The following is a 17,437-nucleotide window of genomic DNA, read 5'->3' as shown; positions in this document are numbered from 1 at the left end:
CTTCTTTCTTACAAGCCTCTCTCTTTTGTCCTAACCCAAGACAAGAGGGTCTTCTTTAGGACAAAAAGGCTAGTGAATGTTTTAGAGGTAGAAAGGAAGAAGTGAAGGAAAATCAGCCAATTAAATCCTTTGGAAGGATTGAACAATTAGAATCAAGTTTTGGTGGAGCTAGAGTCTTGAACCCATTCCTGTGTGGATCAACATCGGAGGGTGAACATTTGGGCACCTTAGGACATCTTCAGACATATTGGATATAGCGTGATAGGTATTCTTCTATACCAAGATTATATTTTCTACATTATTTGGTTATACTATTAAGGTGATCTTGGCTTATTAGGGTTTCATATAATGGGTTTTATAAGAAAATTTTATAATCCCGTATCTTTCGCTGCGCCCTAGGGCACTGGGAAACCCTAACAATAACTGTTATGTGAGGAGCCAATAACGACTTTACTTCTGCGAAAATTATGGTGGATTTGACTTAAATGGTTCCAAACACGAGTAAAACTCAACTTAAAATCCTTGAACCATTTTCTAAGGCATTCTTTCAAGTTTAAAAGTATTTTACCTGAAACACTCACTTGAATTTATTAGTACAATATGAAATATACTCAAGTGTTTTGGGCTCATCAAATTCAAATAGGAGATCAACAATCACTCAGCACAGGACGATTCAGATGAACACAATCTAGAAGCAAATGAGGGTGAGTCTGAACAGGAGGATGAGTCAGAGAACGACGATGTCCACATTACAGGTGATGAGGTGGGGCCACTCATAGTGATTCACCATGTCATGGTCGCACCTAAGCAACCTATTCAGGACAATTGGTTGAGGCGAAGCACTTTCTTGACTATAGGTACTGCAGGGGGATGTAGATGTTCTATCCTGATTAATAATGGCAGTACTGAAAGCTTCATATCTCAACACATGGTTGATAAACTAAAGATACCTACATAAAAGATTCATAAACCATATAAGGTATCTTGGTTTAAGGAGGGAGTTGAGGTTCCAGTTAGCCACAGGTGTCTAATAGACTTTTTCATTACGAAATGATACCAAGATAAGGTATGGTGTGACGTTATACCTATGGAGGTGTGTCACATGTTGTTAGGTAGTTCTTGGTATTACGATAGGAAGACCAACATGATAGAGAAAATAAAACATATTCCTTTGTGAAAGACAAAATGAATCTCACACTCTATCCACAAAAGGAATTGCATGGGTATAACACGAAAAATTTTGTGAAAGATAGAGGCAAAGAACGTACTCAAAGGGCCTTGATTCTAAATTCAAAATATTTCTGGCCTAAGATGAGAGACGACATCATTAGATATGTGTGAAGATGTCAACATTGTCAGCAAGAAAAAGAAAGGGTCCAGAATACAGGCTTGTACACCCTGTTGCCTATCCCTAGTGGCCCTTGGAAGGATGTTACCATGGACTTCATTGTAGGACTACCCATGACTGCTCGGAAGGTTGATTCGATTTTTGTTGTGGTGGACCAATTTTCAAAAATGGCACATTTCATTCCATGTAGGAAAACATTTTTTTATATAGCACATTTATTTTTTAAAAAAATTGTTAGACTGCATAGTATTCCAAGATCATTCACATCTAATAAGGACACAAATTTACTAGTTATTTTTGAAAAACTCTTTGGAGCAAATTTGGAACAAAATTAAACTTCAACAGTGCTTATCATCCCCAAACAGATGGTCAGACAGAGGTAGTGAACCATGCACTCAGTAACATGCTTAGATGTTTAGTTAGTGAGCGTCCTACTCAGTAAGATTTGGTTTTAGCACAGGCTGAATTTGTTAGAAAAAGAGTGGAAAATCGCTTCACCGTAGAGCAGTAGGCGACTGTAAATCTATCTTTCAAACAATTATTGCCTCCCTCTAGTTTGCAATAGGGATAACCACAGCAATATTGTTTTCAGGATACAAGACTGCTCTGTTTTGAATTACAGATTGCAAAAAACTGGAATTCGAACTGAACCAGAGATCAAAGTAACAGCAAATAGATAGAAAATAATGATAATATCTCTCCTGTTTTGAATGAGAAGGGTGTCTTTTATGGAGTGTGAAAGGTTGTGAAAACTACCTGGCACCTTTTGGAGTGAAACTGCATTTATGCAGTTATAGTTGTAACTGCCTTTCACCTATTGCGGCACCCAACTGGTAGTATATTCATTTCAAGCAAATCTTATTTTAAAATCACAAAAATCCAACAATCCCCCACTTATTTTAAAATAAATTAGCTGTTACACAGGATGTTGGTACATAAATGAAAGTACTTTTAGAGTTTGAACTTCCACGTAGAGCAAAACTCTCAAAGTTACATCAGTATGCTAGTATACATGAAGTCCTTGAACTAACGTACTTTATGATACAACCGGAGAATCTGCACATACCAACACATAATCTCTATTGTTCTTCTCAGCCGCGCGTTGATGACCATGCACGTTATCCCGACTTCATGAGTGCTATAGGTGGTTGACCAAACCCCGACAAAAGCGGCCTGACTTTACACTCACATAGGTGAGTTCTTCTAGGTGTTCCTGTAGATAATTACACCTTGTATGCGAACCCATTAAGAGTTAAACTCAACCTTTCCATTTCATTACAGGATTAGCACTTACCATTCATTTCTGCATGGGTCTTCAAGAAGTGCTACAACTATCACCCTCAAGACCTGTTCTTACCCTTTGAACCCAGAGCATAGGTAGGGTTGCCATCTTTTGGTGGTCTTATTCTAATGGTCGTAGACCCATTTCAAAACAAGTTTTGCGAATCAGATCCTTGTTTAGGCCTTTTGTTAAAGGATCTGCCAAGTTCGTGCACGATTTAACGTAGTCCACTGTGATTATTTCTTCTTCTAATAATTGTCTTATAGTATTGTGTCTAAGACTTATGTGTCTTGACTTTCCATTATAAGACTTGCTATATATCCTTGATAATGTGGCTTGACTATCACAATGTATTGAAATTGGAGGCATCGGACTTGGCCATATTAGCAAGTCTATTAAAAGGTTTCTCAACCACTCAGCCTCTTTTCCAGCTGCTCCCAAAGCCACTAACTCGGACTCCATAGTAGAGTGAGTTATGCAATTTTGTTTCTTGGATCCTCAAGAAATAGCAGCTCCACCAAGAGTGAATATCCATCCACTTGTAGATTTAGATCCATCATCTACGCAATTCCAGTTAGCATCACTATATCCTTCTATTACAGAAGGACTTCCTCCATAGTACAGTGCGTAGGATCTAGTTCCTTTCAAATAACCCAACTCAATGGAAATTGCTTTCCAATGCTCAATGCTTGGATAGCTTGTGTATCTACTCAATTTGCCAACGGCAAATGCTATGTCTGGCCTAGTACAATGCATTGCATATATTAAACTTCCAATTACTCTTGAGTATTCAAGTTGAGATACACATCGATCTTTATTCATCTCAAGCTTCAAATTGGGATTATAAGGAACTCTCGAAACTTTATCAAACAAATAAGAAAATTTGCTCAGAACTTTATCAATGTAATGACATTGAGATATTGCATATGCCCCATCAATTTGGTGTATTTTAATACCAAGAATAGTATTTGCAATACCCATATCTTTCATATCAAAATGTGATGACAAAAAATCTTTAGTGATTTTAATGCACGAATCACTCTTGCTAAAAATTAGCATGTCATCCACATACAAGCATATTATCACAATATTATTAACAACCATCTTAGAATAGATGCACTTATCTGATTCATTTAGTTGAAAACCATTGGATAATACAATATTGTCGAACCTTTCATGCCACTGCTTAGGAGCTTGCTTTAGACCATACAATGATCTAATTTGTTTGCATACTTTCTTTTCTTGACCAGGTATTATGAAACCTTCTGATTGTTCCATATATACTTCTTCCAAAATTCCATTTAGAAATGTTGTTTTTACGTCCATTTGATGGACTTTGAAGTCACATATGGAAGCTAATGAAATAAGAGTTCTAATAGAAGATATCCTAGCCACAGGAGCATAGGTATCAAAATAATCAATGCCCTTTGATTGTCTAAACCCTTTGGCTACCAATCTAGCCTTATACTTGTCAATGGATCCATCAGGTCTTAACTTTTTTTTTAAAAATCCATTTACATCCAATAGGTTTAAAACCTGAAGGTAAGTCTACTAGCTTCCATGTATTATTTGACAGAATAGACTCCATTTCATCATTAATAGCTTCCTTCCAAAAGTTAGCATCTCTTGATTTTATTGCCTCATCAAATGTAGTAGGATCATTTTCCATATTACAACAAACACCATATTCATTCAAAATACAATCAGATCTACCTTCTACAAGATATGTAATAAAATCAGGACCAAAACTCTTTGCTTTTTTAATTCTCTTGGACTTTCTGATTTCCAAGTTCTCATCATTCTCCAAAGCATCATTTCCTAAAGAAATTTCTTTAATATATAAATCTAGATCTAAAGATTTAGACACTTTGAGGACATATTTTCAAAAAATTCAGCATCTCTAGATTCAATAATAGTATTTGAGTCCATATCTAGAAAACGATATGCTTTGCTATTTAAGGCATATCCTAAAAAAGCACATTTAGTAGTTCTTGGTCCTAATTTTGATCTTTTAAGATCCGGCAACCTAACATAGGCTAGGCACCCCCACAATTTAAAATAACCCAAATTTGGTTTTCGTTTAAACCAAAATTCGTAAGGTGATTTTAAACTTTTCTTAGAAGGTATTCTATTTAGGATATGTGTGGCTGACAGAATTGCCTCACCCCAAAGATCATTAGGTAAACCAGAATGGTCTAACATGGCATTGACCATATCCATTAGGGTCCTATTCTTTCGTTCAGCCACACCATTCTGTTGTGGTGTATATGGGGCTGTCCTTTGATGCAAGATACCATTATGTTCACAAAATGTATCAAATTCATTATTAAAGTATTCCCCCCCTCTATCACTTCTTAACATTTTAATTTTGCATTCAAGGAGGTTCTCAACTTCTGTTTTGTACAACTTAAACTTATCCAATGCTTCATCTTTTGTTCTAAGCAAATAAACATAAGCATATTTCGAAAGGTCATCAATGAAAGTGATAAAATATCTTTTACCACCTCTTGTCAATTTGTTATTCAAATCACATACATCTGAATGTACTAATTCAAGTAAATTTGAGGAAATTCGATTTACATTTGGAAAAGATTTTCTGGTTAATTTGGTTTTAACACAAGTTTCACACTTGCTTTTGTCATTTTGCAAATTAGAAGGCAACAAATCCAATTTAATCATACGTTGCACAGAATCATAATTCACATGACCTAGTCTAGCATGCCATAATGATAAAGACTCAACAATATAAGCAGAAATATTTTCATTAATCAAATTCAGTTTGAACATACCATTGTCAGCATATCCTTTGCCAACAAACACACCCTTCTTACTAAGTACAAACTTATCAGACTCAAAAATAAGTTTAAAACCATACTTTGACAAAAGACCACCAGACACTAAGTTCTTTCTAATTTCTGGGGCATGATACACATCCTGCAGAGTTACAATTTTGCCTGAAGTGAGCTTCAATTCTACAGTCCCTTTTCCAACTACTTTCGCAGTGGAAGAATTTCCCATATAGAGTGCAATCTCGTCTCTCATTTTCTCATACTTCTTGAAGAGATTTTTGTCTCCACAGATGTGACGAGTTGCACCTGTATCCACCCACCAACCAGTTTGGTTGACCACCATGTTTACTTCGGACACTACAGCAACAAGTTTTTCTTCAACATTGTTGGCTTGCTCCTTTTTCTTGAGAAGTCTACACTCATGTTTGAAGTGTCCTTGCTTCTTGCAGTAATGACATTTTCCTTTTCTAAAATTGCTCCTTTTATTCTTCCCTTTGGAAGAATTCTGCAACCGTGGTTCTTTACCCTTCTGGTTGTATGTTTCAACAACATGAGCAGACTTTGTCATTTCTGCATTCTCCTCAAGTTTGTCCCGAAGTCTCGACTCTTCTTCAATTCGAAGTTGCCTTTGAAGAGTCTCAAGAGTGTAATTGTCACTCTTTCTCTTAAGAGACTAGCAGTAGTCTTTCCAACTTGGTGGTAACTTGGCAATAATTGCACCCACTTGGAGTTTTTCATCAACAGGGATGCCCTCAGATTTCATTTGTTGAACAATAAGTTGTAAGTCATGAACTTGGTTTAGTATAGGCATATTGTCAAACATTTTGAAATCAAAATAACTACTTACAAGGTAGCTTTTGTTGCCAGAATCCTCTGTTTTGTACTTAGTCTCCAACACCTCCCATATCTCCTTGGCAGACTTCATTGGTGCATACATATCAAACAAGGAATCAGTGAGGGAATTGAGGATATTACCACGGTAGAAGAAATTATCCTCATCCCATTTCCTTTTAACTGCAAGTTGCTCTTCTGTGGGGTTTTCTGTAGGAACTATAGGACATGGGTTCTCTAGAACATATTTAACCTTCAATGTGGTCAAAATAAATTCCATCTTCTCCTTCCATCTATTGTAGTTGTTACCATCAAAACGATCCAGTTTGGATAAGTCTTGTGGTACAACATTCAAAGATGTGATTGCTGAACTTGAGGAAGCCATCGAACTCAAATAATTGTTTGAAATATTGTTAGAGAAAGAGTGGAAAATGGCTTCACCGTAGAGCAGTAGGCGACTGTAAATCTATCTTTCAAATAATTATTGCCTCCCTCTAGTTTGCAATAGGGATAACCACAGCAATATTGTTTTCAGGATACAAGACTACTCTGTTTTGAATTACAGATTGCAAAAAACTGGAATTCGAACTGAACCAGAGATCAAAGTAACAGCAAATAGATAGAAAATAATGATAATATCTCTCCTGTTTTGAATGAGAAGGGTGTCTTTTATGGAGTGTGAAAGGTTGTGAAAACTACCTGGCACCTCTTGGAGTGAAACTGCATTTATGTAGTTATAGTTGTAACTGCCTTTCACCTATTGCGGCACCCAACTGGTAGTATATTCATTTCAAGCAAATCTTATTTTAAAATAACAAAAATCCAACAGAATTCACATACAACAATTCTATAAATCATACTACTGGTAAGTCTCCATTTAAAATTATTTATGGTTTTTCTATTCCACATATATTTGATCATGCTTCCATTCCCTATCATCGTTTGATAAGTGCCAAAGCAGAAGACAACATTGAGCAGGTCCGTCACATCCAACGAGAAATTCATCAGTGCTTGCTTGACTCCAGTGCCAGGTATAAGGATGATGCTGACCGTCATCACAGGGAGGTCACTTTGCAGAGGGCGATCTGGTGATGGCCTATTTCAGAAGAGAGAAATTTTCATTGGACAGTTACAGCAAGCTCAGTCCGTAAAAGTATAGTCCATGCCGCATACGTCGAAAGCTGGAGGAGAACGCTTATTTATTGAAGCTTCCAGACAACGTCCAGACTTCCCCAATTTTTAATGTTGTCGACCTGTACCAGTTCCATGGAGATCCACCAGAGAAGGTTGCAATTCCAGATCTACCTCGCACCATCTCAAAGTCTAGTTTTCATGAGGGGATTGAGGATATTCTTGACGTGCGAGTAGTAGACACTAAGCATGGATTGTACCGCAAATTTTTTGTGCGTTGGCACGGAAAACCTATATCAGACAGTTTATGGATCAGCAAGAGCAAGTTGAGGCACCAGAGACCCAATTTGTTGCAGCATATGCTGGAGGCCTACTCGTCAGGAGTCGAGTTCTTCCCAGCTGGGGGGAACTGATGTAGTCTCCGGACTCTATCTTATACATAGTTTATGTTTCTTGTTGTTTCTGTGTTTTTCATCCAAAACCATGTTTAGGCTTGGATTTTCAGTCAAGTCATGTACTAGTACTGCCAAATAAAAAGGATCTACCTAGCTGTGACAGGAAGCCTAACCCAATCCCAAACCACCACACTTAATTGTTTAAGCCTTAGCCTTTCTTCAATGCCCACGGTCATCACTCATCTCTAGGAACGGAGGAGGATGGATGATAATCTTGAAAATAAAATTGTGCATGTTGAATGTATGGAAGAAGGGAGGAAGGAAGTTAGAAAAGAAAAAAAAAGAAAGAAAAAAAGAAAAAAAAAGAGAGAAAAAAATATTGTTCATGTGAATAGTAACCCGACCTATTACCGTTCACCTGACCCGGTTACTATTCATGAAACAGTAACTCGACCTATAAAAAGAGGACAACAGCCAAAAAAAAGTTGGAGGAAAAAAAACCCTAAAAAGGTGAGAGCTACCATGGGCGAAGCTCTGAGAAACTCTTTTTTCTTCCTCTTTCATCCTGCTTCTTAACCTATTTCTTCTTGGAGCCACCTTCTGGACCCCATCATCCTTCATCTCGATACCTTGTTGTAGCGCAGCCTGAAGATTTTCATTGGATTGGAGAGACCAAACTCGCAGAGGTAATTATCCGACGAGTTCTATCACCATCTTTGCCCAACCATTGTTTCTTCATCCATCAATCATTCTCCACCCATCATCATTACCATCATTGCCATCTATCACATCCTTGGAATCCGAGTTTACTAGCAGTTTTTTCTTTTTGTTCTGTTGTGGTTATTTCAGTTTGCTGCACTAGTGATATTTTATTGATTAGGCTTCATTAATAAGATATCTATCATGTTCTGTTTTGCATTTACATACCTCTATGATGATCTTTTGGGATGATGAGTATTTGCTGAAGTATCTAATCAATCACACCATAATTAATTATTATGAAATAAAACTACACCTATAGTAATTGATTATAGGTTGCACCAGATTTAGACTTGGTTTTTTGCCAGTCCACAATTCATATGGAGTGTTAGGTACTAACTTAGTGGGTATCTTATTTAATATATAAACAGTTGTCTCCAAGGCATAACCCCAAAAGACACAGGTAATTCTAACATGCTCATCATCGAACGAACCATATCTAATAGGGTCCTATTCCTTCTTTCTGCAACACCATTTAATTATAGTGTGACGGGGGGAGTAAATTGTGAGATGATGCCCTTTTCTCTGAGATGAGTCTGAAACTCAATTGAGAAGTATTCACCTCCCCTGTCAGAGCAGAGTACTTTGATACTCCTTTCCAATTGGTTCTCAACATCATTCTGAAATTCTTTAAACTTTTAAAAGGATTCAAACTTATGCTTCATCAGATACATGTAACCATATCTAGAATAATCATCAATGAATGTGATGAAATATGAGAAATCACCTCTGGCTATATGGTTAAATGGACCACATACATCAGTGTGTTGTGGCTCTAGCTACATTCCCTGTGAAGGGCCTCTTGGTCATCTTTCCTTGAAAACAAGATTCACATTCTGGATAAGGCTCAACTTTTGAAAGTTTCAAAGGCCTATCCTTGACTAATCTATTGATCCTATCAAGATTAGCATGACCAAGCCTTAGATGCCACATGTAAGTAGGATTCACATCCCTCTTTCTTTTAAGGTTTTTCACACTGGTACCTGCATCTTCCTCGACACAATTAACAGAGTCTACTACATGATTTAGAATATAAAGACTATTCACAATATCACCAGAAGCCACAAAATGATTTTGAGATTTAATGACAAGCTTTGAATTAAAAGTCAATGAATAACCATACAAACCAAGTTTTGAAACAAAAATCCAATTTCTACGAACATTTGGAACATAAAGACAATGTTCTGAAACTAAGATCCTATTCTGAAGTAGACTCAAATAAAAAGTTTCGATGGCGGTCGCTGCAATAGTTGCACCCATCCCCATCCTCAGAGTCACTTCCCCATCATTTAGTCTTTGGGTTTCCTTGAACCCCTGCAACATTTTGCAAATGTGTGAGGTAGTGCCAGAGTCCACACACCAAGAATTAATTGGACCATCCAATAAATTAATTTCAAAGCATACCTTCAGAAGGTTTCTTGTTCTTCAAAGAAGCAAGATAAGTGCAGCAGTTTTTCTTCCAGTGTCCTAGCTTGCCACAATGGAAACAATTTCATTTTGGCTTCTTCTCTGTATTGCCCTTATCATGTTCCTTAGTCTCCCTGGTTAGAGGACCAGCCTGAGACCTTCCTCTTCTTGTTGAACCTCTTGCCCTTAGGATGAAATGGCTTGGTTTCTAGAGGAGGATACTGATTTATCAAATAATTTCTCTTTCTTAATCAGATCCTCTGCTGCTTGCAACATGGTGAGTAGCTCGGACATAGTTAAACTCATCTTGTTCATATTGTAATTAAGTATGAATAGATTATAATTTTCAGGCAGAGATGAAAGGATCGCATCTACCTTGGTCTCACCATCTATATTTGCACCCAGAGTCTTTAGTTCGTCAATGTAAGAAATCATCTTCAGGACATGATCCCAAATTGGAGTACCTTCCACCATTTTGGTGGTCGTCAACAATTTTATTGTTTGGTGGCATGCAAATTTGTTTTACTCTTCAAATATTTTTTGAAGATACATAAGCATATCCCTTGCTGTAGGTATACCCTCGTGTTGACCCCCTAATGGATTTTGATGAATACAAAACACTAGAGTATAATTCCCTGTGTATTAACAATTTATTTGAGAATTTCAGGTGTTTATCTAAAAATATTGGTAAGAAATGTCTAGGCATGTACGCATATTTTTTAAGAATTTTTTGAAGAATTTTTAAGATGAAGAAAACATATCAGGGACAGCCGAGACGTCTCCGAGTTGTCCCAGAGACGTCTCTGGCACGAACAGGAAGAATTGGCACGTCTGGAGGCGTCCCCGGCACCTGGCGAGGCGTCTCGCAGGGTCGGAGTCGACTCCTGACTCTGCGGAGTCGACTCTCTCAGAGACGGCAGAAAGGCCGATTTCAAGGGATGCGCGCGAGTCGTCTCCGAAGGACGCGGAGTCGTCCCCACGAGTAAAAAGCGAACTTTCCGAGTCGTCCCCAGAGAGCGCGGAGTCGACTCTCTCAGGGGATTCCAGAGGACGTGTTTTTCATTGATAAAATGGCGGAGTCGTCCCCGACGTCGCGGAGTCGTCCCCATGCATAAAGCACAAACATCCCGAGATGTCCCCGTAAAAGTGCCGAGCCGACTCTCTCAGAATAACAGAAAAACAAGCATTCAAGCGGTTCTTCTTCAGAGACGTCCCCGTAAAGCGCCGAATCGACTCCAAACAACGCCAAAAGAAATTTTATACAGCCGAGACGTCTCGCATTGAAGCGGAGACGTCTCCGGAGCGCCTGGAACACGACTGACACACTTTTGCAGGTAAATTTGAATTTCAAACGGTCATATTTTTGTGTCTAACGGATCTATTGCTTTTTGGGCTATAAAAGGGAGCTTTTAAGTGCCTTCCAACAACTTCTCACCAACCAAACACAAGATCATTCAAGAGAGAAGAAAGAGAAAGAGGTTCAAGGGAGTTAGTGCTTTCAAGAGAAGAAATCAAGTGCTTTCAAGCTTTCCCATCTGATTTCGTGCTCAACTACTCACTCCCACTCGGCATTCAAAGCTCACATTCAAGCCAACGCGATCCACATCGGAAGAGCCATCATTACCCACGCTTCCAATGGCAAAAGGGTTCTTCCGGGTTTTGATATTTCTCATTGTTATATTTGCTTCATTAAGAGCTTTTAAATCTTTGTAAAACATTTCATTATTGTGCTTGTTCCAGTCAAGGGATTTGGAACAAGGGAAATGCATCCCAAGCCTAGGTAAAATTGGGGGATTGTAGGGTTCGTTGTTAGCCCGGTGTAAAACAACGAGTTGGGTAGTGCACTCGCAAAACTACTGGACTGTAATCGCGGATTATAGTGAAATTCCCAAAGGTATTTGGAGAGTGGATGTAGGAGCAGTGGAAGCTCCGAACCACTATAAATCTTCGTGTTTGCGATTGACTGTGCTTATAGCTTTATCTTCACTTTAGCATATACACTTGTGTGTTTTGTTTTTTTTTTATTAGACAAAAAGTTTAAAACACCCAATTCACCCCCCTCTTGGGTGACCATCTCTGGGCAACAAGTGGTATCAGAGCCGGTGCTCTGTGTATTTCTTGAAGACCTAACCATCTTAGCCAAAGATCTAGATGGCAACACCCTTCAACAATGTTCCTGCTGAGGAGCAGGCAACCAATAGACCTCCACTCTTCAATGGGACAAATTATTCCTATTGGAAGACTAGAATGAGGATTTTTATTCAAGCACAAGATTATGCCTTGTGGAGGGTTATAATCAAGGGACCACACGAACCATCTCACATGGTTAATGGCATTCAAGTTCCCAAACCTGAGGAGAATTGGGATGAGAATGATAGTAGGATGGTTCAACTCAATGCTAAAGCCATGAACTCATTATTTTGTGCTCTAGATGTGAATGAGTTTAATAGAGTCTCCACATGTAGTTCCGCCAAGGAAATATGGGACATGCTTGAAGTTACCCATGAGGGTACCAATCAAGTCAAAGAATCTAAAGTGAACATTCTGGTTCACAAGTATGAGTTATTTAAGATGGAACCCAACGAAACCATCTCATGCATGTTCACACGCTTCACTGATATAATAAATGGTCTAAAGAATTTGGGTAAATCTTACACTAACCCAGAACTTGTGAGTAAAATTCTCAGGTCCTTGCCAAAAGCTTGGAAAGCGAAGGTCACGGCGATCGTAGAAGCTAAAGACCTCAACACATTGGGACTTGAACAACTATTGGGCTCATTGATGACGCATGAGCTCACAATGAAGCAACATGAAGAAGATGTGCCAAAGAAGAAGACAATCGCACTCAAGGCTACTTCAAGTGTTTGTGAAGAAGAAATCAGTGAGAGTGAAGAAGAAAGCGAAGATGAGGACTTGGGCTTAATAGTAAGGAAGTTCAAGAAATTCATGAGAAGAAAGAAACCCTTTCCAAGGAAGAAGTTTGGAGGGAGAAATGATTGGGAAAAGAAAAAAGAAAAAGAAAGAGACCCAATCATATGTTATGATTGCAAGAGACCGGGACACATCCGTTCCGAATGCCCTCAACAGAAGAAGCACTATGGAAAGAAGAAGAAGAAGGTGTTGAAAGCAACCTGGGATGATAGCGACACATCCTCCTCCGAGGAAGAGAAGGAAGAGACCGCCAACTTGTGTTTCATGGCATTCGACGACGATGAGGTATGTCAAAGCTCGACTACAAATTTTACTTTAGAAGAATTATATGAAGCTTTTCAAGAGCTCATGAGTGATTGTAGTATGTTAGGAGCAAAGAATAAAGAATTAAAGGCCTCCAATCAAAAACTAAAGGATGACATTAAAAACCTATTGATTGAGAAGGAGAGCTTTGAAAATGTTAACACCATTGACCTAGAAAATAAAAATTCAAAACTTAGCATTGAAAATGAAACGGCAAAAACACTAATTAAGAAATTAAATCTAAAAGTTAAATCCCTACTCAATAGTAATACCTCACTTGCGCAAAATGTTGAATCCCTTAAAAATGATAAGGAAGAATTGGCTAAAGAAAATTTGGTTCTTAAAAATGAGGTACATAAGTACAAACCAATTGTGGAGAAATTTACACATAGCTCTGAAAAATTAAATCTTATTCTATCCAATCAAAGAGCTGTTTTTAATAGCCGGATTAGGATATAAAACTAGCAAACAACAAAAATATCTAAAGAATTTTTTTGTGAAAGCAAAAGATATCAAGACTGAAAAACCTACATGCTTTCATTGTAGGAAGAGTGGACATAAAGCCTATTCTTGCATTCAAAGAAAGATTCAAACTAACAAGAATACATTTGTAAAAGGTAAAAACACAACTAAAGTGTGGGTGCCTAAGGGAACCAACTACACTAACCAAGAAGGACCCAAGAAAACTTGGGTACCTAAGAGCTTCACATGATTATTTTGCAGGTATGCCTTGCAGCCGGGAGTAAAAAGAGAATGTGGTATCTTGATAGTGGTTGCTCAAGGCATATGACCGGTGACAAGAGCCTTTTCGTCACCTTGAAGTCAAAAGAAGGAGTAGTCACATTTGGAGACAATGCTAAAGGTCAAATCATTGGTGTTGGTAAAATCTCCATATCACCCTCCTCATTTATTGACAATGTATTGTTAGTTAATGGACTAAAACATAATTTATTAAGTATAAGTCAATTTTGTGACAAGGGCTTTAAAGTGTCGTTTGAATCTTCACTATGCATAATTAGTAGTCCAGTTGACATGAGATCATACTTACAGGACATAGGCATGGAAATGTTTACATGGTAGATCTTGATGATCTCACCATGAAGGATGGCCAATGTCTTGCAGCCATGGATGCCAAAGTCAATGAGACTAGTTGGTTATGGCATCATAGGTTAGGGCATGCTAGCATGGATTTAATCTCTAAATTGATTACAAAAGATCTAGTCAAAGGACTACCAAAAATAGACTTTGAAAAGAACAAAATTTGTGCTGCATGTCAATTAGGGAAACAAACAAGAAGTTCTTTCAAGTCTAAGAACATAGTCTCAACATCAAAACCCCTAGAACTAATTCACATAGATTTATTTGGACCCACTAGAACTGCTAGTCTAGGGGGTAAGAAATTTGGTCTTGTAATTGTTGATGATTTTTCACGTTTTACATGGGTTTCATTTCTTGCACATAAAGATGAGTCCTTTCTCGCTTTTATCAAGTTTCATAATAGGATTTCGAATGAACTTAATCTTAAACTAAAAGCAATTAGGAGTGATCATGGTACCGAGTTTGAAAATCAGTATTTTGAAAAATTTTGTGAAGAAAACGGTATCAATCACAATTTCTCGGCCCCTAGGACACCCCAACAAAATGGGGTGGTAGAAAGGAAGAATCACACACTAGCAGATATGGCTCGTACCATGTTGTGCGAATCAGATCTACCAAAATATTTTTGGGCTGAAGCAATAAATACTGCATGTCATATTTTAAACCGTGCATTAGTCAGATCTATTTTAAAGAAAACACCTTATGAGTTGCTGAAAAATAAGAAGCCAAATATATGTTATTTTCATGTTTTCGGTTGTCGTTGCTTTATTTTAAACAATGGAAAGGACAATCTAAGTAAATTTAGTGCTAAATCAGATGAGGGGATCTTCTTAGGTTATTCCTCATCCAGTAGAGCATACAGGGTCTTCAACAAGAGAACTCTCATTGTTGAAGAATCCATTCATGTTGTTTTTGATGAAGCTAATGGAGATTCTTCTAGAAAAGAAGAAGATAGTGATGCAGGTATACTTGAAGACAGAATGAAGGAGTTCTCCATACAAGACAAACAACTTGAGGATGAAGTCAAGGAAGATACAATTCAGCAAGATGAAGAAGATCAACCCCAAGCAAGAAGTCAAGATCTTCCGAGGGAATGGAGGTATGCACATGGTCATCCAAGGGATCTAATCCTTGGTGATCCTTCATAAGGGGTAAGGACAAGATCCTCTCTAAGAAATACTAGTAATTATCTTGCATTCGTTTTACAAATAGAGCCTAAATCACTAGAGGAAGCCGAAAAGGATGAAAATTGGATAAATGCTATGCAAGAGGAATTAAATCAATTTGAAAGAAATCAAGTTTGGACTCTAATGAAAAGACCCCCTAATGTTTCAATTATAGGCACCAAGTGGGTATATAGAAATAAACTAGATGAAGATGGAATAGTAATAAGAAACAAAGCTAGACTAGTTGCCAAAGGCTATAATCAGGAGGAAGGAATAAATTTTGATGAAACTTTTGCTCCTGTTGCTAGGTTAGAGGCTATTAGACTACTTTTGGCATATGCATGCTTCATGGATTTCAAACTCTATCAAATGGATGTAAAAAGTGCCTTTTTAAATGGTTATATAATGGAGGAAGTTTATGTAGGACAACCTCCAGGTTTTGAGAACCACTTACATCCAGATTATGTTTATAAATTGCATAAAGCATTGTATGGACTTAAGCAAGCCCCTAGGGCATGGTATGAAAGATTAAGTAATTTTCTAATTGAAAATAAGTTTAAGAGAGGAAATGTAGACAAAACCCTCTTCATTAAAAGAAAAGGGAATGACTTATTGCTTGTGCAAATTTATGTGGATGATATAATTTTTGGTGCTACTAATGATAGTCTTTGTCAAGAGTTTGCCAAGCTTATGCAGGGAGAATTTGAAATGAGCATGATGGGTGAGCTCAACTTCTTCCTTGGGCTACAAATAAAACAATCAGAGGAAGGCATCTTCATCAGTCAGTCCAAATACATCAAGGAAATGTTGGAAAAGTTCAAGATGAAGGATGCAAAGAAAATCAGCACACCCATGGGCTCAAGTTGCAAGCTTGACAAAGATGAAAAAGGTAAAAGTATAGACTGCAAATTGTACAGAGGTATGATAAGTTCTTTACTTTACCTTACTGCTAGTAGACCAGACATATTATTCAGTGTTTGCATGTGTGCTAGATACCAAGCATGTCCTAAGGAATCACACTTGCAAGCTGTTAAAAGAATATTCAGATATCTAGTAGGGACATCTAATGTAGGCTTATGGTATTCTAAACAATCTGATATAAATTTAATTGCTTATTCCGATGCTGATTTTGCCGGGTGCAAACTCGACAGAAAAAGCACAAGTGGCACATGTCAATTCTTGGGTGCTAATTTGGTTTCTTGGTTTAGCAAGAAACAGAATTCAGTTGCCTTATCCACAGCTGAGGCTGAGTACATTGCAGCTGGAAGCTGTTGTGCCCAAGTTCTTTGGATTAAGCAACAACTTGAAGACTTCGGTATCAAAATGGACAACATACCAATTAGATGTGATAATACAAGTGCAATTAATTTAACAAAAAATCCTGTCCAACACTCTAAATCAAAACACATCGAGATTAGGCATCACTTTATAAGGGATCATGTGCTGAAAAATGATGTGATGATTGAGTATGTATGTACTGAAAATCAATTGGCCGATATCTTTACAAAGCCCCTTAGTAAAGATAGGTTCAACTTTTTAAGGAATGCTTTGTGCTTGTATGATCCTAGTAAATAAATTGAACTTGTAATGCAATGCTTTGCTACTCAAACTAATAATCCACTTCAAGGTGACAAATAGCAAACCTAGTATCTAATAAGTGAAAACATGAATCTATCAAAGTTGGATGACGAATTATTTGACTTTCTGGAGGATGGTTACCCTCCCTTGGACTCTTCATGGAGATATTTTCAGAGCCTATTTCATAGGCATTCGAAATTTGGTCAAACATTCCTCATTTCAATTTGATAATTCAAAAAATCATTATCAAACTTTTATAGGATGTATTACTGAAGGGAAGGATCACCAGCAAACTCACTCTATATTCACCAAAAGAAATCACACTGATTATTGTGGCTGAATAAAATAAGTTGGAAAAAGATAGAAATCATTCTGAAATTTTTCAGTGCCGGAGACGTCTCTGGCAAATCACAGAGACG

The 17,437-nt window shown here is 37.6% G+C and overlaps 1 protein-coding gene across 1 annotated transcript; it reads right to left on the bottom strand.

Annotated features, from left to right (window-relative positions):
* Nucleotides 1-6,092: 6,092 nt before the first annotated feature.
* Nucleotides 6,093-6,635, bottom strand: LOC103696893. Its single transcript, XM_008778615.2, has one exon. The coding sequence runs from the start codon at nucleotides 6,633-6,635 to the stop codon at nucleotides 6,093-6,095; it is 543 nt and encodes a 180-aa protein (XP_008776837.2).
* Between the last annotated feature and the right edge of the window lie 10,802 nt (nucleotides 6,636-17,437).

This window comes from Phoenix dactylifera, chromosome 10 (genome assembly GCF_009389715.1).
Source record: "Phoenix dactylifera cultivar Barhee BC4 chromosome 10, palm_55x_up_171113_PBpolish2nd_filt_p, whole genome shotgun sequence".
NCBI classification, from domain to species: Eukaryota; Viridiplantae; Streptophyta; class Magnoliopsida; order Arecales; family Arecaceae; genus Phoenix; species Phoenix dactylifera.
The sequence above is the reverse complement of the archived record's forward strand: the minus strand, read 5'-3'. Positions and strand labels throughout refer to the sequence as shown.

Coding starts and splice junctions, on each gene's coding strand:
- LOC103696893 (XM_008778615.2), bottom strand. CDS start 6,635: ATGGCTTCCTCAAGTTCAGCAATCACATCTTTGAATGTTGTACCACAA.